At 38.8% G+C, this 27,168-nt stretch overlaps 1 protein-coding gene across 3 annotated transcripts in view; it reads left to right on the plus strand.

The window, feature by feature from the left end:
• The first annotated feature begins 21,416 nt into the window (after positions 1-21,416).
• Positions 21,417-27,168, plus strand: part of MTMR2 (myotubularin related protein 2) — a 105,725-nt gene continuing 99,973 nt past the window's right edge. Inside the window, exon 1 of one of the 3 annotated variants that reach the window (XM_043897893.1) lies at positions 21,417-21,776. In XM_043897893.1, coding sequence (XP_043753828.1) covers positions 21,697-21,776 — 80 coding nt within the window. In that variant the 5' untranslated portion in view covers positions 21,417-21,696. The remainder of the gene's footprint in view (positions 21,777-27,168) is intronic. The other 2 variants (XM_043897901.1, XM_043897932.1) reach the window with 2 other exon arrangements.

A 27,168-nucleotide genomic window follows, 5' to 3' on the forward strand; every position in this document is an offset into this window, starting at 1 on the left:
ATCTGCTTCCCAGTGCCTGAAGCAATATATCAAAGAGTCATGAAAATGCCATGAATGTGAAAGTAATTTTAATGAATCAAAGACGGAAGGCAACATGTCCACAGATGTGTAGTTTAGGAACTGTGATCAAGCTGAGACAATTCAGCTTACTCAATGGGGAGGTGACAGTTGATAAAGTAAATCACAGTTAAAGAGATCATATCATCTGAAAGTATGAGATTAATAGATTCAAACACAGAGACTTTTTGAAATGTGTTTCAGATAGCTGTTGATGTTGTTTAACACATCCCCAAGGTCAACTAGATGCCGGGGCCTTCAATTACTGACAAAATTTCAGCAATGTTCAGTCTTCCGTTCTTCTTTGGTCTGACTTAGACTGTATGTCCCTTTATTCTTTTAATGAATGAGATAGAAAACTACTATTTTTAGAACATGTTACACATGTTCTAAACATGTCAGGCACCATATCAGATGCTTTTACGTGTATCATCTCATTTAATTCTCACATTCCGATGTGTATGTGTGTGCTTATGTAGGAAGATGGGGAAGCAGAGGGAAGAGTTGCTACATTTTATAGGAGTGCAGAGCTGTTAGAGACTGCTCTAAATTCACTAAGAAATATTAAGGCCTGGATTCTGCTCAGGATTTCTAGCTCTGTTAAGCCATCTGCTACTCAGCAGGACCACTATAATAACGACTATTTCCATAGCATCTTATTGTTTATATTACATTCATACTTTGATTATATATCGTGATCCTAAGATCATTCTAGTTAGTTAGTTTTCTTCAAAGTTATCAAAATGCACTAAAGCCACATGTCTATCTTTTCAGTATAAGCTCTCATAAACTACATTTGCCTCTATTAAACTACAAATGCCTCTTTATATTTGCCTCTATCTCAAGATGAGGAAAGAGACAGCATTTTCAGTGAATATAATAAAAACAAAGAATAGCAAATTACTTCACTTCTCTAAGAGTGTTTCCTCAACTATAAAATGAGGATAATAATATCTATCTACTTAACTATCTCATAGGATTGTTGTAAAGTGTGATAATACTGTGTATATGAAAGAGCTTTAAAAATTATTTGTAATAATGCATTATATCAATGATACCTTTATAATACACTTTCTTCTTGATTTTCATTGCTTTTCTTTTTTTTTTTCATTGCTTTTCAACTTACATAAATATATGCTTGATATCAAAATTTTATAATGTATCAAAATACATACAGTAGGAAGTAAAAATTCCATTTCACCCTTATCTTTCTCAATACGACTAATTTTCCTTTCCAAGAAGTGATAATGATTACTAGAAATACTTGTTCTTGCAAATCTTTTACTATTCATTTATATTCATGAATTTAAACGTATTTATTTTTTCTAAATACATATTAATCAAATATATTTTACTTTACTTATATTTATTTTTTGTTTACTTTTGTTAACAACATGTCTTTGGATAGTTGTGTGGTAACGTAGTATTTTATAATGGATAATTAAGGTATTTCTATTGTGTGCTCGTGTTTCTATAACGTCCTCCTGCCTTCAATCTTTCCCAGTAGGAGGACATTATAATGCTTGTGTGTCTATAATGAACACTCTTTAACACACACATATATCTTCCTGTACTAGTAAGTATATTTTACTAAGTTAAACTCCTGTAAGTGGAGTGTCTGGTCAAAGAGCATATTAATTTCAATAGTATGGTCAAAAAATCTCCCAATAAGGCTGTGCCGTATTATACATTCTCTGACAGTATACAAGCATCTAATAGTACACAAGCATCTTTTTTTGGATATTTGCAAACATTAGTTATTATCAATGTTTATTTTTGCCTATCCAATGAGTGAAAAAGTCACTGCTACTTTCATTGTCATTTACCCTATTATCCATGCGGTGTTGCATATTTTAATGTATATGCTATTGGCTAACTGTATTTTTTTCATGAAATATGCTTTTTTGTTCTGTCCATTTTCCTGCTGCATTGTTGCCTTTTCCATAGTTTATAGACACTCCGTATACTATGGCCATATTTCTCCTTTTTATTTTATACAAAGATCTTATTCTAGGCTGTCACTTTTGTTTTTGTTTACAGTATCATTCACAGAAAGAAGTTTCATATGTTTACATATTTAAATCTGTTAGTCTTTCCATTTTTGGTTTCTGCTCTTCTGTCTTGCTTAACGTCTTTTCTACCAAAAATTCTAAAAAGTCTTCTGTGTTTTCTTCTAGTACTACTGTTTTTCCTATTCTTTGTAAGATGTATAGCTAGTTTCTACCTCAAATCATAAATAAAAAGAGAGTTCTGATTGATTAAAGATATATGTATCTATCTATCATCTATCTTTTTAATGTTTCCCACAATGGATAACCAATTGTATTCAGTTCAGTCACTCAGTCATGTCTGACTTGAAAAGCCATTCATTCTCCACTGATTTGGAATCACTTTTACCATATAATTAATCCTCACACCTACATAAGTTTGGTTTTGGATGACACTCTAGTCTTCATTTTGCCTTGTGATTATCTTCTTGTCTAGCTCCAATCCATAAGACTATATGTGTGTATATTGTTGATCAGTCTCCACGTCTTGTGTGACTCTTCACAACCCTGTGGACTGCAGCACGCCAGGCCTCCCCATCCCCCACCATCTCCTGGAGTTTGAGCAAGTTCATGTTCATTGCTTCGGTAATGAAATACATGTATATTATGCAATTGTAATAAAGGGGTATTTATACTTTGGCCACCTGATGTGAAGAGCCAACTCATTGGAAAAGAACCTGATGCTGGGAAAGACTGAAGGCAGGAGGAGAAGGAGACGACAGAGGATGAGACGGTTGGATGGCATCAATGACTCAATGGACATGAGTTTGAGTAAACTCTGGGAGATGGTAGCCTAGCATGCTGCAGTCCATGGGGTCGCAGAGTTGGAAGTAACTTAGCAACTGAACAAATATTCTTTCTCTTAATACTATAAACATATTTTCATGTTTCTAAGTAGTTTTTCTTAATTATTATTATTATTAAATATTTATTTGGCTGCACTGAGTCTTAATTGCGGCATGTGGGATCTAGTTCCATGAGCAGGGATCGATATCGGGCCCCTTGCATTGGAAGTGTGGAGTCTTAGCCACTGGACCACCAGGGAAGTCCCTCTTAATTATTACTTGAGTGGCTATAATCTATTGTTTAGATGTACTGTCCCTTATTTCTCCCCTATTCTTGGACACTTTTATTGTTTGCTTCTAAAGAGACTGCTGCAATGAAGAGTTTTGTTCTCTTTCCCTCCTTCCTGCCCTCCCACCCTCTCTCGTTTAATTGGCAAATCCTTAATAGTAGAATTACTGCATAAATTGGCGTGAATATCTTTATGGATTTTGTCACATCTTGCCATATTACTAACATGATTTCTTCAGTTTTCAATGTTCTCAGTCATATATGATTTTATTTATTTCACTGTAGTCTTCTCAGTATTGAGTGTTACTTCTCAAAAACGTTGAATAATTTAGTAAACTATTACCTCAAGTTGCCCTGATAATCCTATATGAAGCTGGTTATCTGTCCCATTGTTCTGAATGCATCTTGTTTATTATATATCACAGCTATATAATAATTGCTCTTTAAATAATAACAATAAAAACTTAATCTGTATTGTGAGCTTGAAAATGACATACAATCTTTGATTCCTTCATGCTTCTATTTGTTAACTCACTATAATAGGCAACATATTGTGGACTATGGGATAATTGAGTGCCAGGCCAATAAAGTCCAATTTTAGACATTTACTTTTCTGGCGCTCTGTGGCTATGGAGCAAAATAATCCCCAAATTAAATGACATATAATGACCTTTTGTTATGGTCACATATTTTCCATATTTTCAACAGGGCACAGAGGGCATAACTTTTTTCTCTTTCACTATAACTGAATAGCTCAAAGGCTAACAGAGATTTAATGGCTGGGGGCTAGAATCAGTTGAATGCTTATTCACTCACATTTCTTGCAGTTGATGCAAAATGCTGGCTAGAGCTTTAGCCATCTATGTTGGCTAACAGCTGGAACATCTCCATGTGACTTCCCCAACTGGGTCGGTTCCAAGGGCAAGTATCTTGAGAGAGAAAGTCAGGTAGAAACCACATCTTTCATGACGTAGCTCAGAAGTCGCAAAACGTCACTTATTTTGGTAGTCATAATCTCATCTAGATTTAAAAGCAGAGAACACAGCCTCCCTCTCTTGATGGAGAAGTATTAACATCACATTGTAAGAAGGGGGAGTGGGATAGGTTTACTTCTGCCACAAAATTTGGAAAATATTATCCGCCACATTTGTCATTGCATTTCAACATTTTGCTCTTCTTTTTGACTGATTTTGTAAAATATTTACATTTATGGATACACTTGTCTTTTATTTTTTAATTGACATATAGTTGATTCACAGTGCTGTACCAACTTCTGCTATACGGAACTGCTGCTGCTGCTAAGTCACTTCAGTCGTGTCCGACTCTTCACGACCCCGTGGACTGCAGCCCACCAGGCTCCTCCATCCGTGGGATTTTCCAGGCAAGAGTACTGGAGTGGGTTGTCATTGCCTTCTTCGCTATACGGAACTACTTGTCTTGAAAGACACAGATTCACATTCTACATTTGCACTGTAGTTCTGTTAATACCATTTATGGTGTTTTCTGAACTATTTATTCTACTGCCTTTTATTCTTTACTCAAAATAATATTTAACAACATTCAGATGTTACTGTGGATTCTGCTCTATTGTAGGGAGCTCTCTTTTGTTGTTCACTTAGCTTATAAGGAGAGCTGGTCATAATTTTAGCTCTATGTCAATTTATGGTTAGTGTCAAACTGGCCAAAGACTCAAGGAAGGGGAAAAAATCAGATTGGAAGACTGATAACAAGCAAACCTAGGAAGAAATTGTAGATTGACATTTTGGAATGGGTCCAGAGTGTGAAAATTTTTATTCTATGAAAATGCCCACCCAGAAGAACCTACAAGAGAAGAGGCCCTAATAATCTAACAATAAGATGATCTATTTTTAGAATGTATTCATTTTTAATTGAAGGATAATTGCTTTGTGGTGTTGTGTTGGTTTCTGCCATACATCAACATGAATCAGCCGTAGGCATATCTATGTTCCCTCCTTCTTGAACCTTCCATCCCACCCCTCTAGGTTGTCACAGAGCACCCGGTTGATTTCCCTGGGTCACATAGCACATTCCTACTGGCTATCTATTTTGCATATGATAATGGATGTTTCCAAGCTACTCTCTCAATTCGTCCCACAGTCTCCTTCCCCCACCGTGTCCACAAGTCTGTTCTCTATGTCGGTGTCTCTACTGCTGCCCTACACATACGTTCATCAGTACCATTTTTCTAGATTCCGTATACATGTGTGTTAATATATGATATTTGTTTTTCTCTTTCTGACTTACTTCACTCTGTATAACAGACTCTAGATTCATCCACCTCACTAGAAGTGACTCAAATTCATTCCTTTTTATGACTGTGTAATATTCCATTGTATACAGTGAAGGACAGGGAAGCCTGGCATGCTGCAGTCCATGGAGTCGCAAAGCGTCAGACTAGCTTAGTGACTAAACGGCAACAATATATGTACCACAACTTCTTTATCCATTCATCTGTCGATGGACAACTAGGTTTCTTCCATGTCCTGGTTATTGTAAATAGTGCTGCAATGAATATTGGGGTACATGCATCTTGTTTCAACTATGGTTTTCTCAGGGTATATGCCCAGTAATGAGATTGCTGGGTCATATGGTAGGATTCCTAGTTTTTAAAGAAATCTCCATACTGTTCTCCATAGGGGCTGTATAAATTTACATTCCCACCAAAATTGCAAGAGGGTTCCCTTTTCTCCACATCCTCTCCAGCATTTATTGTTTGTAGATTTTTTGATGATGGCCATTCTGATCTGTGTGAGGTGATGTATCATTGTAGTTTTGATTTGCATTTCTCTAATAATAAGCAATGCTGAGCATTTTTTCATGTGTTTATTAGCCATCTGTATGTCTTCTTCGGAGAAATGTCTGTTTAGGTCTACAAGATGACCTATTTTGTGGCTATTAGTGAGAGCTTTCTTTTCTTAGCAACCTGGTACTTGTTCAATGAACTTATAAAAAAATACGGCAGGAATCTAAGCTAAAGATGGACTGACCAACATGGACTTTATTTTTGAACAAAGCTTATCTAGTGACCCCTACTGCTGAATGCCTAACCAACCAATAGCAAAGATTAATGCTGAGTTTTCAATATGGTATCATACTTGGAAGAGAGCAACTGGTCACCTAGTATAAACGGTCTACATTACTCATAGCAATTATGAAGCGGCAACTATTTGCCTTCAGAAGAACATATATTAATACTTACTCTGTCTAGTTGTTGTTGTTATTTACTTGCTAAGTTGAGTCCAACTGTTTTGCCATCCCATGGACTCTTTTGCAACCCCAGGGACTGTAGCCTGCCAGGCTCCTCTGTCCATGGATTTCCCAGGCAAGAATACTGGACGGGTTTCCAGTTCCTCCTCCAAGGGATCTTCCTGACCCAGGGATCAAACCTGCGTCTCCTGCATTGGCAGGCGGATTCATTACCAATGCGCCACCTGGGAAGCCCAGTCTGTTTAATCTGGATGCTTAATTTTATTTTCTCTGTCTGTCATGCTCTTGCCCAGCACCAACATCCTCAGAAGTAACAAAAGCCTTATTTGCTACCATCCCACATAACACTGCATTTGAATAATGGGCTCATTTTACAGCTAAAGTGGGACAGTGGGTAATTTCCATCAGATTCAGGGTATTACCATGTTCTGTCAAACAGAAGAAGCTGGTATTATTATAGAATAGTGAATATATAGTGAAGACTCACTTATGACACTGTCCAAGGAACTATATCTAGAAGACTGATGTTCTTTCATATAGAATACAACACATTCTCTGAGACAGCTTCCAGTATATGGTGCACTTTCCCTCATTGACACACATGGGTCTGTAACTCAAGGCATAGAAGTGAGAGTGGTTTCACTCACTGTTATACCTAACTATCTACTTGAATAATGTTTGCTTCCATCTCCTTTTTGTGCTTAGGTGGCCTAGAGGTATTAACACTCAAGAGATGAACAGTTTCACAGGGGCCATAACAATGGTCTCACCAAAGTGGAATTTGATTGCTCTCAGATCATTTTAATTGTCCCCAATATCCATTTCCTTCCTCTTGCACAATTAAAATTATTTTAAAAAATTGGACCAATGGACACTAAAATGGACAGGATTCTAAGATCAATCACAGATTCTTAACACTGGTGTACAGATCTTGTAAAACCCCTCACCCTGAGTATGGCCGGATTTGTGAATGTGGTGAGATTTCACTCCTGTGAAAGATTGCATTACTTGGCAAAAGCGCGGGTATTTTGCAATAATCTGAATTAGCTTGTAAGCAGATTGTCCCAGTCAAGTCTTCAGGTGAGAAGAAAATCTGGTTGACATTTTGACTTCAGTTTAGTGAGATCCTGAGCAAAATACCCAGTGAAATCTTGCCAAGACTCCTAATCCACAAAAACTGTGAAAGTGTCAGTTGCTAGTGTCCTATTCTTTGCAACCCCACGGACTGTAGCCCGCCAGGCTCCTGTGTCCATGGGATTCTCCAGGCAAGAATACTGGAGTGGGCAGCCAATGCCTTCTCCAGGGGATCTTTCCAACCCAGGGATCAAACCCAGGTCTCCTGCGTTGCAGGCAGATTCTTTACTGTCAGAGCCACCAGGGAAGCCCCTCAAAAACTGTGACATAATAAATATGTGTCAGGCTAGGCTACTAAATTTATGATTACTTGTTATACAACAATAGAAAATGAATAAATGCATATATTTAAATGCTGTACTTCTAAGTTCCTCTTGCAGTAAGTGCTTGATCTGTGACTAAGTTCTGGCCCAGACAGGAGCTGAATTCAACTGTGTAACTTCTGAATCATCAGAAAGGTAAATAATGGCCATACTTTTAATCCTTTGGAACACAAGAGGAATTGCTGGATCATATGGTAGTCCTGTTTGTATTGACTTATTTTTTTGTGGTAAATATACATAACACAAAATTTACTATCTTAACAATTTTTAAGTATATAGTACAGTGGTGTCCGCTCTATGTATTCATTGTATAAGAGATGTCTAGAAATTTTTTCATCTTGCAAAACTGAAACTCTGCACCCCCTGAACATTGACTCCCTTTTCCCCATCCCTCCCAGCCCCTGGCAACCACCATTCTATTTTCTGTTTCTAAGAAGCTGACTACTTTATTTGCCTCATGTAAGTGGAATCATACAATATTTGTCTTTTTGTGACTAGCTTATTTCATTTTTCATATTTCAATATATAGTATCCTCAAGGTTCATCCATGTTATATCATATGATAGAACTCATTTCCATTTTAAGCCTAAATAGTATTCCATTACATATATGTATAACATATTTGTTTAGTCATTCATCTGTTGACGGGCATTGGGTTGCTGCCACCTCTTGACTATCGTACATACTGCCACTATGATATAGGTGTACAAATACATCTTTGAGATCCCACTTTAAATTATTTTGCATATATGTCCAGAAGCGGGATGCTGGATCATGCATGTGTACATGCTAAGTCTCTGTAGTCATGTCTTACTCTTTGCAACTTTATGGACTATATAGCCCACCAGGCTCCTCTGTCCATGGGATTCTCCAAGCAAGAATACTGGAGTGGGTTGCCATGCCCTCTTGGTCTGGTAGTTTTGCATTTAATTTTTTGAGGAACCTCCAATATTGTACTGACCCATTTTAGAACCCCATCAATAGTGCACAGAAACATTCTGATTTCTCCATATCCTTACCAATATTTGTTACTTGGGGAGTTTTTAATAGTAGCCATCTCAGTGGGTAAGAAGCAGAATCTCACCATGGTTTGGATTTATAGTTCTCCAGTGATTAGTGAAACTGAGTGTCTTTTCATATGCTTGTTGGTCACTTATACCTCATCTTTGGAGAAACATTCAAGCCTTTTGCCCATTTTGTAACAGGATTTTTTGTTGTTGTTAATTGGTAAGTGTTCTTTATGTATTCTTTAAATGTGCTGGGTATTGTTGTCTGTGCTTTTGAATTCACTTCTAAGGAAACATTGCCATTTCTTGATGCTAGCCTATCACATATTTTCTGCTTTGCAGAAGTACCTGGAAGACAGTGATCCATTTGTAGCAATATGCAGAAAAAAAGTCTGAATTTTTTTTTCCTTTGCTTTTCATATGGACTGCTATTTCCATGCACTGGAAGCCACTTTTTCTTTCTCAAAGGACTTTTCACAGCTTTTATATTGTTTTCTCAGGTCCCCAGTCTTCTTGTTCCTGCATGACTACGAGGGGCGAGTTGAAGGAGAAAGACAGAGCTCATGTTAATTCACCATTTTGTTAAGAACTGGAAATCCTGACCCTTTTTATTACTTTCTTGTGGTGGAAATGATTTGGTCTGACAGGTCTAATCACAATTCCATGTGTGGGGTGGGGGTTATAGGTTAATATGCTATGCGCTCTCTGCTCTTTACAAGCTATATTAAACAGTAAGAGTGCTTAGAATTCTTTTAAGAATTTTGCAGGTATTTTTTTCACATTTTTATTTTTTTAACACCAAAAATATTTTGTATTGGGGTATAGCTGATTACCAATGTTGTGATAGTTTCAGGTGAAACAGAGAAGGGACTTAACCATACATATCCATGTCCTACTGTATAGCACGTGGAACTCTGCTAAATGTTATGTGTCAGCCTGGATGGGAGGGCGTGTTTGGGGGAGAATGGATACATGCAAGCATTTATATTGTGACAAACTGGTGAAAAACACCTTTCTTGGAAAAATTATAGAGTGATTTAATCAAAAGTACTAGTTGTTGTTCAGTTGCTAAGCCGTGTTCAACTCTTTGCAACCCAGTGGATTATAGCATGCCAGGCTCCTCTGAGAGAAAAGAAGGCCCTCACCCTCCTTGCTATTCTCTGGAACTCTGCATTCAGTTGGGTGTATCTTTCCATTTCTCCCTTGTCTTTCGAATCTCTTCTTTCCTCAGCTATTTGTAAAGTCTCCTCATACAAACACTTTGCTTTCTTGCATTTCTTTTTCTTTGGGATGATTTTGGTCACTGCACAATGTTACAAACCTCCATCCAGGGTTCTTAGATCTAATTCCTTAAATCTATTTGTCACCTCTACTGTATAATCATAAAGAATTTAATTGAGGTCACACCTGAACGGCCTAGTGGGTTCCCCTACCTTTTTAAATTTAAGCCTGAATTTTGCAACAAGGAGCCCATGATCTGAGCCACAGTCAGCTCCAGGTCTTGTTTTTGCTGACTCTACACGGCATCACGTTAATTGCTCAGTTGTATCCAACTCTTTGTAACCCCAAGGACTGTAGCCTGCCAGGCTCCTCTGTCCATGGAATTCTCAAGGCAAGAATACTGTAGCGGCTAGTTATTCCCTTCTCCAGGGCATCTTCCTAACCTAAGGATTGACCCTTAGTCTCCTGCATTGCAGGCAGATCTTTACTGTCTGAGCCAACAGGGAAGCCCATAATCAATGTGATTTCGGTAATCTGCCAATCCCATTTGTCTCCTGGAAATTTGGGGGAGGGTCATTAAATTTAGTGGGCTTCCAGAGTAAAAAGGGATTTGACCAAGAAGTTTATAGAAGTACACTAAGCAAAGGAACTTTTGTTACCAGTCTTCAAGGAGCATTTAACTCACAGGCTTGCTGTGAAGATTACATGAATTATTCATGAAGAATCACAGAATAGTGATTAAGAAGATAGGCATCAGAATTAAGTAGACCTAAACTGTGCTTCATGTGACCCTAAAATGTTTAAATTCCAAAGCTTCAGAAATGTTTTCATCTGTAAAATAATAACATCTTAACAATAGATTGCTTAGAATTTTTTGAACCATTTCATGGAAAATACAGAAACTTTGCAGCTACATAGTTCCATTTACAATGAACCCCTGACAGTTTCTACACACAAATTTTTATATATATTACAAAGTATTACAAACTCCATTAGAAAATGCTGCAATTTTTGCTTTAAAAAGTCGTGTATTTTAAAGAAATTAAAAGGGAAAATAGTCTTTTATATTTGACCTAGTCTTCACGCTGAATGTTCAGTTTCTCTAGATATCATTTCTCTTTAGCCTGAAGTATTTCCTTTAGCATAGCTCGTAGTGTATGTCTCCTGGCAACACATTCTCTTAATGTGTTTCATCTAAAAATGTCTTTATTGCATCATCATCCTTGAAAGGTGTTTTTGTTATATTGCCTTTTTCTTTAGACACTCTAAAGATTTTGCCCTGCTGTTCTCTATCATCCATAATATTTGCTGGGAAATTTGTGATTCTTAGAATTGTGGTTCCCTATGTGTAATGTGTCTTTTTTTCTAACTGGTTTTTAGCGTTTCAATTATGATGTGTCTGTCTGTTGTGCTGCGCTTAATTGCTCAGTTGTGTCCGACTCTTTGCGATCCCATGGGCTGTAGCCCACCAGGCTCCTCGGTCCATGGGGATTCTCCAGACAAAGATACTAGAGTGGGTTGCCATGCCCTCCTACAGGGGATCTTCCCAACCCAGGGATCGAACCCAGGTCTCCTGCATTACAGGTGAATTCTTTACCATCTGAGCCACCAGGGAAGCCCATGATGTGTCTATAGTGTTCTTTGAATTTATCCTGTTTTGTGTTTTCTGAGCATCTTGAATCTTTAAAATTTATGCTGTTGGCCAAATTTTGGTAACTTTTGGCTAGTTTCCTTAGTTTTCCCTGCCTAAATTTTTCTACTTCTGGAACTCCAATTATTTGTATGTTAGACCTTTCCACATGTCTCTTGGGTTCTGTTAATATTTTTTCAATCTTTTTTTCCTCTTGCTTTTTCATATTGGATAATTTCTGTTGATTTATTCAAGTTTCTGATATTTTTCTCTGTTGAATCCATTCTACTGTTAGGCCCACCCAGTGAATCTTTTTATTTCAGGTACTGTATTTTTCCTAAAATTTCCATTTGAATCTTTTATATATATATATAAATATATAAAAGATATCCTCTGTGGATATCTTTTATATATTTATATAGGTATATTTACACATATATATACACTGATATATATATATATATATATATATATTTGGTCTCTCTGCTGAGTTTTACTATCTTTTCATTGATTACAGTGTATTGTCCTTTATTTCACTGAGCACAGTTCAATATTAGCTGTTTTTAAATCACTTTCTAATAGTTCCAATATCTTTGTCACCTGGAATTTAGCTTTTTTACTTTTTCCTTTGAGACTAGGCAGTATTGGCACTGTGTGTGTGTGTTCAGTCGTGTCTGACTCTTTGCAACCCCATGGACTGTAGCCCGCCAGGCTCCTCTGTCCATGGGATTTCCCAGGCAAGAATACTCAAATGGGTTGCTTTGTTCTTCTCCAGGGGATCTTCGCAACCCAGGGCTTGAACCCACATCTCCTGCATTGACAGGAGGATTCTTTACCTCTGTGCCACCTGGGAAGCCATTGAGACTAGGTCCCACTTTCTTAATAGGTTAAAGTCAAGAAATTCTGATTTGTCTTTGGCATTTATGAAAACTGTTGGAGTCTCTGGATTCTGTTTTATTTCTCTGCAAAGCACTCATGCTTCTTCTTCCTTTTTTTTTTTTTAAATCAAGAAATAAACTTTGAAAAAAACTGAAAATTTTGTTTTGCTTGCAGTAATAACTTGTCTTGCTTCAGTTCTTTTAACTGGAAGAATAGTAGGATATTCTATCTTTGGTTCTTTATTCTGAGCTACTTGCATTCTGCCTTTAGGTTATTCAAATGAAAACAGGGTTTTTTAGTGTTAAAAAAATTTTTTTAATTGAATTAAAGACTCTACATTCTATAGTGCTTTACAATTTTCAGAAGTTCACACAATTTCATATAACCTCATAACTCCCCCTTTTCCCTTACCACTATATTGACCCTACCCCATTCTCTCTCCTCACTGATAACCAACCATGTTTATTCTCTGAGTTTGTTAGTCTGCTTTTGTTGTTTTATTCAGTAGTTATATTGCACATAAAAGTGATATCATACAGTATTTATCTTTCTCTGTCTTATTTCACTTAGCATAAGGCTCTCCAAGTCCAGTCATGTTGCTGCAAATTGCAAAATTTCATCTTTTTTATAGGTGAGTAATATTCTGTATCTCATATTTTTTATTCATATCTGATTATGAACTCTTAGGTTGCTTCTATATCTTGGTAATTGGAAGCAAAGCTGCTATGAACACTGCGGTGCATGTATCTTTTTGAATTACTGTTTTCATTTCTTTTGGCTATACACCCAAGAGTGAAACTGCAAGTCTGCATTTGTATAGAGTTTGCTCTCTGGTTCTGTCTTGGAATTCCTGTCTCATTCTCTAGCTACCCTGGGCTTCTCAGGCCAGAAAGATAGTGGGCTTTCTATGATAGTTTTTTCCACCCTGTATTGTACCACGATTTTGGTCTGTCCATAGGTAAAAGCTTTCAAAAATTGGAAATTCACTCTGTGTACGTAACTTACTCCATATTTTGACTTTGCCTGTTTCTGTTCACTCTCTTGACACCTTGGGTAGTTTTTGCTTGTTTAATTGTTTTTGTATTTTGTCTAGAGTTTATAGTTTTTATCTGTGGAAAGGTCAGTCTGTTACGAGCTTACTATTCCTCCATACCAGAAATGAAACTCTTTAAACTAAAATATTAAAAAACTAAGTTTCTAGATAGAAATAATTATAAGGTTTATACATACATGATCTTTCCAAGGATTATGTTTTTTAGAATATGTTTTAGGAGAAGTCTCTTTCTACTTGTCATAAGCTACCATTTTAATTTTACTATGTCAAGATACTTTATTCTGATTTAAGCTGAAGGCACAACCCTATAGATCCAAATCAGTGCCATTCAGATTGTTGTCCACCAACTAGTGCCTGTATATGAAGGTATTTGCTGCCTGTCCACAATGAGGACAGAACTGGGAATATGTGTTTAGAACCTTTCATGCAACTTTTATGGAGTAACTTTTATGCTCATTAAATATAAGAAATGAAGTAGCCATTATAGTCAACAAAAGAGTCCAAAATGCAGTACTTGGATGCAATCTCAAAAATGACAGAATGAACTCTGTTCATTTCCAAGGCAAACCATTCAATATCACGGTAATCCAAGTCTATGCCCGGACCAATAATGCTGAAGAAGCTGAAGTTGAACAGTTCTACGAAGACCTACAAGACCTTCTAGAACTAACACACAAAAAAGATGTCCTTTTCATTATAGAGGACTGGAATGCAAAAGTAAGAAGTCAAGAAAACCTGGAGTAACAGGCAAATTTGGCCTTGGAGTGTGGAATGAAGCAGGGCAAAGGCCAATAGAGTTCTGCCAAGAGAACACACTGGTCATAGCAAATACCCTCTTCCAACAACACAAGAGAAGACTACACATGGACATTCACCAGATGGTCAACACTGAAATCAGACTGATTATATTCTTTGCAGCCAAAGATGGAGAAGCTCTATACAGTCAGCATAAACAAGACCGGGAGCTGACTGTGGCTCGGATCATGAACTCCTTATTGCCAAATTCAGACTTAAATTGAAGAAAGTGGAGAAAACCACTAGACCATTCAGGTATGACTTAAATCAAATCCCTTATGATTATACAGTGGAAGTGAGAAATAGATTTAAGGGACTAGATCTGATAGACAGAGTGCCTGATGAACTATGGATGGAGGTTCGTGACATTGTACAGGAGACAGGGATAAAGACCATCCCCAAGAGAAAGAAATGCAAAAAAGCAAAATGACCGTCTGAGGAGGCCTTAGAAATAGCTATGAAAAGAAGGGAAGCGAAAAGTAAAGGAGAAAAGGAAAGATATTCCCATTTGAATGCAGAGTTCCAAAGAATAGCAAGGAGAGATAAGAAAGCCTTCATCAGCAATCAATGCAAAGATATAGAGGAAAACAATAGAATGGGAAAGACTAGAGATCTCAAGAAAATTAGAGGTACCAAGAGACCATTTCATGCAAAGATGGGTTCAATAAAGGACAGAAATGGTATGGACCTAACGGAAACAGAAGATATTAAGAAGAGGTGGCAAAAATACACAGAAGAACTATACAAAAATGATCTTCACGACCCAGATAATCACAATGGTGTGATCACTTACCTAGAGCCAGACATCCTGAAGTGTGAAGTCAAATGGGCCTTAAGAAGCATCACTACGAACAAAGCTAGTGGAGGTGGTGGAATTCCAGTTGAGCTATTTCAAATCTTGAAAGATGATGCTGTGAAAGTGCTGCACTCAATACACCAGCAAATTTAGAAAACTCAGCAGTGGCCACAGGACTGGAAAAGGTTGGTTTTCATTCCAATCCCAAAGAAGGGCAATGCCAAAGAATGCTCAAACTACCACACAATTGCACTCATCTCACACGCTAGTAAAGTAATGCTTAAAATTCTCCAACCAGGCTTCAGCAATATGTGACCTGTGAACTTACAGATGTTGAAGCCGGTTTTAGAAAAGGCAGAGGAACCAGAGATCAAATTGCCAACATCCACTGGATCATTGAAAGAGCAAGAGAGTTCCAGAAACACATCTATTTCTGCTTTATTGACTATGCCAAAGCCTTTGACTGTGTGGATCACAATAAACTGTGGAAAATTCTGAAAGAGATGGGAATACCAGACCTGCCTCTTGAGAAACCTGTATGCAGGTCAGGAAGTAACAGTTAGAAGTGGACATGGAACAACAGACTGGTTCCAAATTGGGAAAGGAGTACGTCAAGACTGTATATTGTCACCCTGCTTATTTAACTTATATGCAGAGTACATAATGAGAAACACTGGGCTGGAAGAAGCACAAGCTGGAATCAATATTGCCGGGAGAAACATCAATAACCTCAGATATGCAGATGACACCACCCTTATGGCAGAAAGTGAAGAAGAACTAAAAAGCCTCTTGATGAAAGCGAAAGAGGAGAGTGAAAAAGTTGCCTTAAGGCTCAACATTCAGAAAACTTAGATCATGGCATCCGGTCCCATCACTTCATGGCAAATAGATGGGGAAACAGTAGAAACAATGGCTGACTTTATTTCTCTGGGCTCCAAAAAACTGCAGATGGTGATTGCAGCAATGGAATAAAAGATGCTTACTCCTTGGAAGGAAAGTTATGACCAACCTAGAAAGCAGATTCAAGAACAGAGACGTTACTTTGCCAACAAAGGTCCGTCTAGTCAAGGCTATGGTTTTTCCAGTGGTAATGTATGGATGTGAGAGTTGGACTGTGAAGAAAGCTGAGCGCCGAAAAATTGATGCTTTTGAATTGTGGTGTTGGAGAAGACTCTTGAGAGTCCTTTGGACTGTAAGATCCAACCAGTCCATCCTAAAGGAGATCAGTCCTGGGTGTTCGTTGGAAGGACTGATGTTGAAGTTGAAACTCCAATCCTTTGGCAACCTGATGCGAAGAGCTGACTCATTTGAAAAGACTCTGATGCTGGGAAAGACGGAAGGTGGGAGGAGAAGGGGATGACAGAGGATGATGTGGTTGGATGGCACCACCGACTCTATGGACATGGGTGTGGGCAAACTCCAGGAGTTGGTGATGGACAGGGAGGTCTGGCGTGCTGTGGTTCATGGGCTAGCAAAGAGTCAGACACGACTGAGTGACTGAACTGAACTGAACTGAACTGAAATATCAGAAAAAAACTTGGACTGTATTTTACATGCTTTTTGCTATTCTTAAACTTCATTTTTCTAGTAATTATTTTTTCTTGTATTTTAATGAATAGTTTATATTTCTTATACTTTTTCTTATATTTTATAAGTAATGAATTTTTCTTATATTTCTTATATTTACACCATTATTGGTGATGACTTGGAAATTAAAAACAAAAAACAGGCGATTCTCACAGGTAATTTGAAAAACACTGGCCTAGATTTCAAATAAGTAAATAACTTTTGGGAAGGTCTCAAGGTAACTGTTTAGTAGGAGAGATGAGCCTAGACTGTTATTTTATTATAGTGATGGTTCCTAAATGAACCTGGGATAGGCTAAAATGTTCTTTAAAAGATGATGAAACTGAGGTGCAGGAAGTCCTAATCAAGTTGATTTTTGAGGGGGTATATGACACAGTAACATGTCAGAAAAAAATTCAATGCTAATGTAGCTTTCAGCTGAGTTGAAAGTATTCTTTGTTGCTCACTCTGAGAAGTTGCTGTATTACTATTTAAGTTAAAAGCAAAACAGTAAGTTTAGAGGAACAACAAATAATAGCAATATACCCATTTACTGGCCCTGCTGTGCAACCAACTGTGTATAGGAAAACAATCTATTACATGTGTATTTTAATTCACATTTTAGAAATGAGAAAATAGTCTTGGCAAAGCAACTTAATCAAAATTACAGAGCAAGTAAGTGACAGAGTCAGGATTCCAATTGAAATTTGTCTGGTTCCAAAGTCTCTACACTTAACATTACTGTTCTTTATTAATCACCAAATAGACTGCAATACAAATTGCTCCATCATTATGCAGATGGTTTCAAGTTAACATAGTACTAAAAATGAACTTTACTAAAAATTACTTCGCCAACAAAAATCTGTCAAGTCAAAGGTATGGTTTTTCCAGTAGTCATGTATGGTTGTGAGAGGTGGACTATAAAGACAGCTGAGTGCTGAAGAATTGATGCTTTTGAACTGTGGTGTTGGAGAAGACTCTTGAGAGTCCCTTGGACTGCAAGGAGATCCAACCAGTCCATCCTAAAGGAGATCAGTCCTGGGTGTTCACTGGAAGGACTGATGCTGAAGCTGAAACTCCAATGGTTTGGCCACCTGATGCGAAGTGCTGACTCATTGGAAAGACCCTGATGCTGGGAGGAGAAAGGGACGGCAGAGGATGAGATGGTTGGATGGCATCACTGACACGATGGACATGAGTTTGAGTAAACTCCGGGAGTTGGTGATGCACAGGGAAGCCTGGCGTGCTGCAGTCCACGGGGTGGCAAAGAGTCGGACACGACTGAGTGCCTGAAGTGAACTGAAAAAATGAACTGAGTAGCAGAAAGTACAAGGGTTCCTGTCCAAGGATTCATCAGCTTTTACCAAACTTAGATTGGAAAATCCATGTCGAGATATCAGGAGACAGTGAGCCAACAATTTGGAAGACAGGGATTGAAAAGCATTAGCAAGTTTTTTTTTTTTTTCTAATGAATCATTATAGATATTTATTCTTGTTTCTGACTACCTGTTCTCTTTGCCTATCAGAGGAGTACAGTTAAGCTCTCTTTATAGATTATAGAAATAAAAAACAATAGTTGCCATCCAGTACTTGCCAAGCTAGAGAATGGGACAGAAAGGCCAAGTCTTTTTGCTTCAATACACATTCATTCATTGTAAAAAGTACAACAGTGGCAGATTTTATTTCCTTGGGCTCCAAAATCACTGCGGATGGTGATGACAGCTATGAAATTAAAAGACATTTGCTCCTTGGAAGAAAAGCTATGCCAAACTTAGCATGTTAAAAAGCAGAGACATCACTTTGCCAACATAGGTCCACATAGTCAAAGCTATGGTTTTTCCAGTAGTCATGTACTGATGTGAGAGTTGGATCATAAAGGCTGAGCACTGAATAACTGATGTTTTCCAATTGTGGTGCTGGAGAAGATGCTTGAGAGTCCCTTGGACAGTAAGGAGATAAGTCAATCCTAAGTGAAATCAACCCTCAATTTTCATTGGAAGGACAGTCGCTGAAGTTGAAGCTCCAATACTTTGGCCACCTGATGCGAAGAGCTGACTCATTGGAAAGACCCTGATGCTGGGAAAGACTGAAGGTGGGAGGAGAAAGGGACGGCAGAGGATGAGATGGTTGGATGGCATCACTGACACGATGGACATGAGTTTGAGTAAACTCCGGGAGTTGGTGATGCACAGGGAAGCCTGGCGTGCTGCAGTCCATGGGGTGGCAAAGAGTTGGACACGACTGAGTGCCTGAAGTGAACTGAAAAAATGAACTGAGTAGCAGAAAGTACAAGGGTTCCTGTCCAAGGATTCATCAGCTTTTACCAAACTTAGATTGGAAAATCCATGTCGAGATATCAGGAGACAGTGAGCCAACAATTTGGAAGACAGGGATTGAAAAGCATTAGCAAGTTTTTTTTTTTTTTCTTCTAATGAATCATTATAGATATTTATTCTTGTTTCTGACTACCTGTTCTCTTTGCCTATCAGAGGAGTACAGTTAAGCTCTCTTTATAGATTATAGAAATAAAAAACAATAGTTGCCATCCAGTACTTGCCAAGCTAGAGAATGGGACAGAAAGGCCAAGTCTTTTTGCTTCAATACATATTCATTCATTGTAAAAAGTACAACAGTGGCAGATTTTATTTCCTTGGGCTCCAAAATCACTGCGGATGGTGATGACAGCTATGAAATTAAGACATTTGCTCCTTGGAAGAAAAGCTATGCCAAACTTAGCATGTTAAAAAGCAGAGACATCACTTTGCCAACATAGGTCCACATAGTCAAAGCTATGGTTTTTCCAGTAGTCATGTACTGATGTGAGAGTTGGATCATAAAGGCTGAGCACTGAATAACTGATGTTTTCCAATTGTGGTGCTGGAGAAGATGCTTGAGAGTCCCTTGGACAGTAAGGAGATAAGTCAATCCTAAGTGAAATCAACCCTCAATTTTCATTGGAAGGACAGTCGCTGAAGTTGAAGCTCCAATACTTTGGCCACCTGATGTGAAGAGCCAACTCATTAGAAAAGACCTGATGCTGGGAAAGATTGAGGGCAAGAGGAGGAGATGGCAGAGGATGAGATGGTTAGATAGCATCACCAACTCATTGGACATGAATTTGAGATGGTGATGGACAGAGAAGCCTGGCCAGCTGCAGTCCATGGGGTTGCAAAGAGTTGGACAGGACTTAGCAACTGAACAACAACGAACTATAGCTTAGACAGAACACAACTAGGTTAGCTGCTCTTCTGAGGAATATACTTGCAAGTTAATATTTCACTGCTTCTATACCTTGAGACTTTCCTAAAGACATCAGTTACTGTGAGTGTAAATTACATCTAGTTTAAATCAACATAATTCTATTTACCCTAGCAAGGCAGCTTTTTTTAAAAACTACTCATTGTCTTCATTTCTTTCACAGAAATAACCTTTGCATATTTTTATACCGTGTACATGAGGTGACTATGATTCCATCTCAACCAGAGAAATTCCTTTATGATATCCTTTCCATGGCCTTCCTTTGTCCTCTGTGATAGAAAATTACCAGCAGAAGCACTTCCCCTTCACCCAGTTCCTGTTCTCTTATCACAGATTATCCGTTTACACTCCCTTCCTGCCTTGTTGGGGAATTTGAGGGCAGGGAAAGACGGCTAAACCTTTGCCTTCTATCCAATAGCCACTGCATCCAATGGTATATATATCTTTTGCACATTTAACAGTTCCCTCGCCAATTCCTCTTTCGTACCTTTTTGTGTGGACAATGGATTAATGCCAAAGTGGTTTTTCTCCTTCACACACTTCAAAACCACAGAGTTTAATCCAAGCTACAGCAGGACTGATAGTTACAGCTTTTATTTCTTTGTAGTGCCCTTTCTATAAAGGTGGGCCAGGGGTGCAAGGGAAACAGAATGATGAGCAGTCAAATTTTTTCCTACCTGGTTTATACATTCCCTCCTACCCTTACCACACCAATCACACTTGTTCTCAACCCCCTCCTCTCCTGTAGCTATCATGTTTGAAACTGTGCTAGAAACTGCTTACACACACTAGTCCATTTCATCCTAACCACCCTTATGGAGAGGGTAGTAATACTACTTACATTTGAAGGCTTTCTATGTATGAAGGATTGTTTTAAATGTTTAAGATGTATTAACTCATCTAATCTGTGAAGGTGATTTTCCTGTTTTACAGATAAAAAAGTTAATGTTCCATGCCTTGGGTTACACTGCAAATAACTGAGAGAGGCAGGATTTGAATCCACTAACTTTAAAGTAGGCTTTAATTATGATTTAATGAGCAATTACTTAATCATTTTCAGCCCTCGACCTGATGAGTATTTCGCCATCTCACCTGTCACAGTCTCATCCTTTACGCGAACCCGGGTTCAGGTCCTCCCTTCCTCATCCCCCCACGCCTCTCATCCTACGGTCTGCCCACATCCTTTATTATTCTGTCCTCTCCCCCGACCCCCACATTTCCGTCACAATCGTCCCCGTCGTTAAGGTCCTTGTTTCTTTCTTCAGACCCTCGTCCGTAGTACTCGCTGCTTCCTTGATGATTTTTAAAACCGCCCCTCCTCCTGCAGCCCCGGCTCCCGCGGGCCTCAGAGGAGCCTCGGCCCTCAGGCGCCGTCACGCGCTCCCCGGCCCCGGCGGCCGCGCGGGGTGGCGGCGTGCGAGGCGCGCGAGGGCGGGCGGCGCCCCCGGCTCCCGGCAGCGCCCGCGCGGTGCAGGCTGGGGGAACATGGCCGCTTCCGGTCTCCCTGCCGGGCCGGCGCGGGCCTGAGCTCGGACCCTGCCCGTCGCACCCCGCCCTCAGCTCCTCCCGCCGGGCAGCCGTGGCGGTCGCCGCAGGCTTTTCCTCCCGCTGCCCCCGCGCCGCGCCATGGAGAAGAGCTCGAGTTGCGAGAGCCTTGGCTCCCAGCCAGCAGTAGCACGGCCGCCCAGCGTGGACTCCCTGTCCAGGTAACCGCGGCCCGCCGAGCGTCCGAGGGGGATGAAGAGGGGCCCGGGACCCGCTGGACGGCGCCCCACCTCGCGGGCTCCGGGACTGGGAAGCTGCGCCGGAATTCCTTCCCTCAGGCTGGGAACAACTTCTTCCTTCCTCTCTGCGGGTTAGAGGCTGGGAAAGAGGAGGTTAAAACTCTGCGGTTCTTCATCGGCCTTACCTTTTGTATTCTGGCGTTTTTATCCGCGGCTGAGGACGCCTCGGCCCACTGCATCCTCTGATCTCTCATTTCCCTCTTAATTCATTTTTTGGACAGCCCTTCCCCGACTCTGTCCCCTCCCCCCATCTCTTCCCTTTCTCTGGACGACTCTTTTCTGACACCGTTCTCCTGTCTTTTTTCCATCCGTCTTTCAGTCTTCGGTTTTTGGGTTCTTGCCCACCTTTTCCGCTCTTTCCCGTCACTTCACTTACCTCTTTTACGGTTTCCTTGCATTCTGATCTTCGCCCTCCCCCCAGCTTTGCCTTAAAATGTAAGCAAGAGTACCCCCACCGTGAATCTTCCAGCTGAACGTTGTTATTCCTGAGTAATGAGGGATAGTTTTCGTCCGTCCTGGGCTACCGGTTCTCCAGGTTTCCATCTTGTATCAGCTGGGATTTTTTTACCCTGGAATTTTGAGGAGGATTTTACTATGCAGCTTTTCACACAGTTGTCGTGACTGTTAACTTGACGTGTTTCAAAGGCAGTTTTTTCCTTTTGTTTTAAAATAGTAATTTAAATTTTATTTTAAGAAATAATGGAAGACCTGTATTGTTATACTGCTACGTTGAAATCAGGTTCTTTTCTTTTGAAAAAGTCTAGTTATCATTAGTTATTAGATACTAAACCGCTGTAAACGAGCACATGTTTCATTTTTTCCCCCGTGAATAAATTGGCGTTGCTCTCTTTTAATTCTTTTTGGACTCTGCTAAATACGGGTGATACTGACGTTGTTTTCCCTGTTACTCTTCAGGACCTCATTGGGAAGTCAATCATTACCTGATCCCACCTTTCTTTATTAGATTCTCTTCCTAAATGTATTTATAGCCACCTGCCCACCCATTTTATAGTGTTTTTAACAAGCACAGTTTGGTTTAATTGTCTTCTCTACTAGACTATAAGCTACTTGAGGACAAGGATCATATCTTATTGGTTTTCATATCACCATCGTTTAACAGAGACCCTGCCTGTCAGAGGTGCTTAATAAATTTTTTTTTGAATTGTAGATTGAACTATGCTGGAGAGTGATTTTGCATTTGATTATGTACCACTCGTGTGCATTTGTTTCAGGTGTTTTTTAGGTTTATTGCTCTGAAATTTAGGTCTTCCCTGGTGCCTCGGAAGGTAAAGAATCTGCCTGCCATGAAATTTAGAAGGCTGGGGGATTTACACTCAGCTGTAAAATCATTCAGAAAACAGTTTGGAAAATTATAATTTTATGGGAAAGTTACAAATGACAACTATGGCTCAGGATAGAATGTAAAGAAAACAAATGAGACAACTGAAGTAATCTCATCCAAGGGAGGGTTTGGAACCGCAGGAGGCAGCATAGTCTTGTTAGAAAGAAAAGTGCTGGATGTCAGGAGGCTCAGGCTCTTTAGTCCTAGGCTCAGTTAGTCATTTGGCCTGTCTCGTTTAACCTCTCCAGTCTGCAATTTTCTCATATTTTGAAATAAGGCGGGGGAAGGGAGAGTTTATCTAGAACATCTGTAAGGTCCCTTTAAGCTTTCAAAATCTGTCAGTTCTGTATCTTAATGATAATAACCTTTGTTTTGAATTTTTGAAATTACACTAAACGTTTATATCACACAACTAGGTTAGTTTTGCCAATTAAGCACATTTATTTACTAAAAGAAAAAGCCCAACAACTTCAAAGTTTATATGTATATGTTTTAACTTCTTAATGAAACATTAGGTTACATATGAATATGGGAAAGACAAGAATTCGTTGAATTTTTACTGGAGTTTGTTGTCTTCATCCTCTCCAGACAAAACTATAAGTATGGCTCTACTTTCACAGGAAAATGCCGGATTTCATTCCTGTTCTCTGGAAGAGTAGAAAAATAACATTTATTGATAGTCTATAGAATTCATCCTGCTAAATTCTTTCATATCTTTTATTTTGTGAATCATTACACCTATTTGTGGCACTCTTTAATCAACATTATTAGATAGCTGGATTGTAGACACTCGTTAGAAAGCTTAATTTTAAACTTAATTTAGAGTAACAGTCAATCACAGGTGATTCTAATACAGAGGGAGGGTGGACAACTATGGTTACAACAGCAATGTTACCTAACTACCCAGATTAAGTTTATTACTTTTGTTATCCTATGATTAAGTGAAATACTGGTGTTCCAACTGTATTACCTCAATCTTTTGCAGAAATCTCATTCTTAAATTGTTGTTCTGCTTTCATTTTATACAGTTAGAAAATTATCATTTTCTAATTTTCAGTTAGGAAAATTGCCTTGTGAAATTACTTTGATATCTCCTGCAAAATAATAGTTAATAATTCTATTCAGTGTATTACAGATTGTGATTTGCACAGTAGATTACCAAATTTCTGCTGAGTTTAGTTTCAAGGAAATTTTTGCTTATGCTTTCTGTTTGTTTCAAAGTGGAAATTATGTAGCTGCATCTTCAATTTGGCAAAAAGTCTCCAGTCAAATTTATTACTGAAGTTGGTAATATATTCATCTTTAATTCCTTCAAATACTCCTACTATTAGATGGAGCCAGCTTAAATATTATGTTTAAATGTGTTAATTTGTAAAATGTTTTATACTCTTCTGGGAAGTAGGAAAAATATAAACTGTAACCCATGTGGTTGCCCATTGTTTTTTGGAAAATGACACCCTCCATTTAGGTTGAGTGATTGGCTCTTGTGGGACCTGTAGTTCACACTAAATATATGTTGAGTTTTAATATCTATATATCCACAGTCTATGTATATCTATAAATCTGTAGTCAGCTCAGAATTGCTATTGCTTCTAGCTTTGCCTTCTAGGCCATGATAAGCCTGATATCTTTGTTCACAGAAGAGCAATTTCATTCTTAATATGATATTCAGATAGTAGTTTCTATCAGCTATAGCTGATTAGGAATTATGTCATCTTGCATGCTTAAGCTAATTTTCTTTCGGTGAGTCCTGCTTGGTATTGCTTGCTTGAGTGAACTGTTCAGCAGCTCTTGTATATCCTGCTCTTGTCGGTTCATCACACATGTCCTGCCCCACACAGAGAGAGTTGTGAACACATTCATTTCAGCACACTGATTATCTGACTGTATTCCAGTTGGTCTTGCTCTGATTTTTGTGGTAGGACTATTGATAAAACAAGACTGTGGGCTGGATATGGTAGCTAGGGTAGACCTGAGCTTCAGAATTGTAGAAGTCATACAGCAGAATTTAATACTATATTGGTCCTCATCTGCCTTCTTACTCTGTTTTTTTCCATCTTTCAGTTTGTACACTTAGAGAATGCTCTGCTTAAGTGGGTTTCTTTGATTATTTTTTACCGTGCACAATCATGCTACTACATCGAGTGCTAAAGAGGCACCCAGCGAATGATTGAATAAAGAACTGTTGACTGAATGTTCAACACTTGCCTTATTTGTTGTTTCTACTCAAAGAATTAAAAGGTTTTCCAAAGTGAAATGTGGCCTGTGAAGTCACGACTTCAGGTTCAAGCTGACGGTGCCCTTGCGTGAAGCCTCTTGACACCCTGGGCGTTTTTATTGTCTGCGTTATCTTTTCTGTGCCCACTCCTTTGTCTTCACATTGTTTCCTTAGCCTACTGGATTTTCCATCTGTCTTCATTACTTCAGTCTCTTTCTCTCGAATTTAGTTTGTCAGTTATTTTATTTAATGTGTTTCTTTCATCCGATATATCCTCTTTTTCTAATTTCTCTGGGCACCACTTGTCTCAGATTATTTTTGGTTATCAGTTGATTTCTAGCATATAAATTCATTAGCATTTATGAGCATCTTATATTTACATTTAACTTAGATTAAAACAATCAAAGAGGAGGTGCACATAATATAATCAAAAAAGTAGCTCCAGCTAATTACATTTTTGAATTGCATGTCTTCCTTAAAATTATCATCATTTGAAAACAGCAGATCGTGGATTTTTGTTTCTATGAATTTTGATGATACTTATAGCTTGAAGGGCCTTCCTTGGTGGCTCAGCAGTAAATAATCTGCTGGCAATGCAGGAGCCTCAGGAGCCGCAGGTTCGATGCCTGGGTCAGGAAGATCCCCTGGAGGAGGGCATAGCAACCCACTCCAGTATTCTTGCTTGGGGAATCCCATGGACAGAGGAGCCTGGCCACCTACAGGCCCATACGGTTGCCAAAAGTTGGATACAACTCAAGCAACTTAGCATGCTTGTACGCAGACACACATAGCCGGAAGAAGTAGGAATTTTTAAGATTTCTAAACTACATTTCACTGGAAGGTCTCATTTCTGGTTTCAGCCCCAAGGTCACTTAGAAGTGATGCCAGTAGGAAGTATCCTTTCAGGTTGTTTTTTTCAGTAGTGGTGATGGATTTGTATCCAATGATACATTCTTACCAATTCTCCTTTTGACTCTTGGCATGACTTCTGAGGCAGCTGGCTGGGTTAGTGGACTATAGCTACAGAACAAAGTGAAGCTAATAGATTGTATCTCCAACCTTGGCCTTATTATTAACACCTTGCATCAGACGTTGAACATTTTGACAGCCTAAAAATTACTTATTTTGAGTTTCATTGTAATAGGACCCTAAAAGAACCTTAAAGTTCTATTAGATAAGATCCAGTATTACTGTGAGCTAATCAGTACTTGTGTATATTTTTCTGGAAGAACATGTAAAGAGATTACTTATTGATCACAAGTGTTTGGGTTAATACTAAAGCTGAAACTGGGTCCTGTGTATGATTTTTACTTGCTTACTCTGTCATCATCAGTCTTCTATTAATTTAGCTCACTAGTTCCAAGACAGTAACATCAGCATCCTTTAGGAATTTGTTCAAATACAGGTTTCCTGGCCCTACCTCAGATGTAGCTGAATCCAAAGCTTTGGGGGTGGAGACCAGTGTTTGTATTTTAGCAGGACGGCCAGGTGATCTTGATGCATGCTGAAGTTTGAGAACCACTGTTTTGGGTCTTTTACTGATGGTTGCTTGGTAACTTCAAGCCTATTACTTGAGAGCACTTTTGTAAAAATGTTAACTGAAATAATGAAAGGTAAAAGTCCATCTCTTGTGGATTTATTATATATGGCTTTTAGGAAATTTCCTGAGAGCTTTTCTTTCTTAGCCACAAGAAAGAATACCAAAACAAGAATATATGTTTTGGGGCTTATAAAAATAGGTCCTTGGGTGAGAT

This window comes from Cervus elaphus, chromosome 1, assembly GCF_910594005.1.
Source record: "Cervus elaphus chromosome 1, mCerEla1.1, whole genome shotgun sequence".
Taxonomy (NCBI): domain Eukaryota; kingdom Metazoa; phylum Chordata; class Mammalia; order Artiodactyla; family Cervidae; genus Cervus; species Cervus elaphus.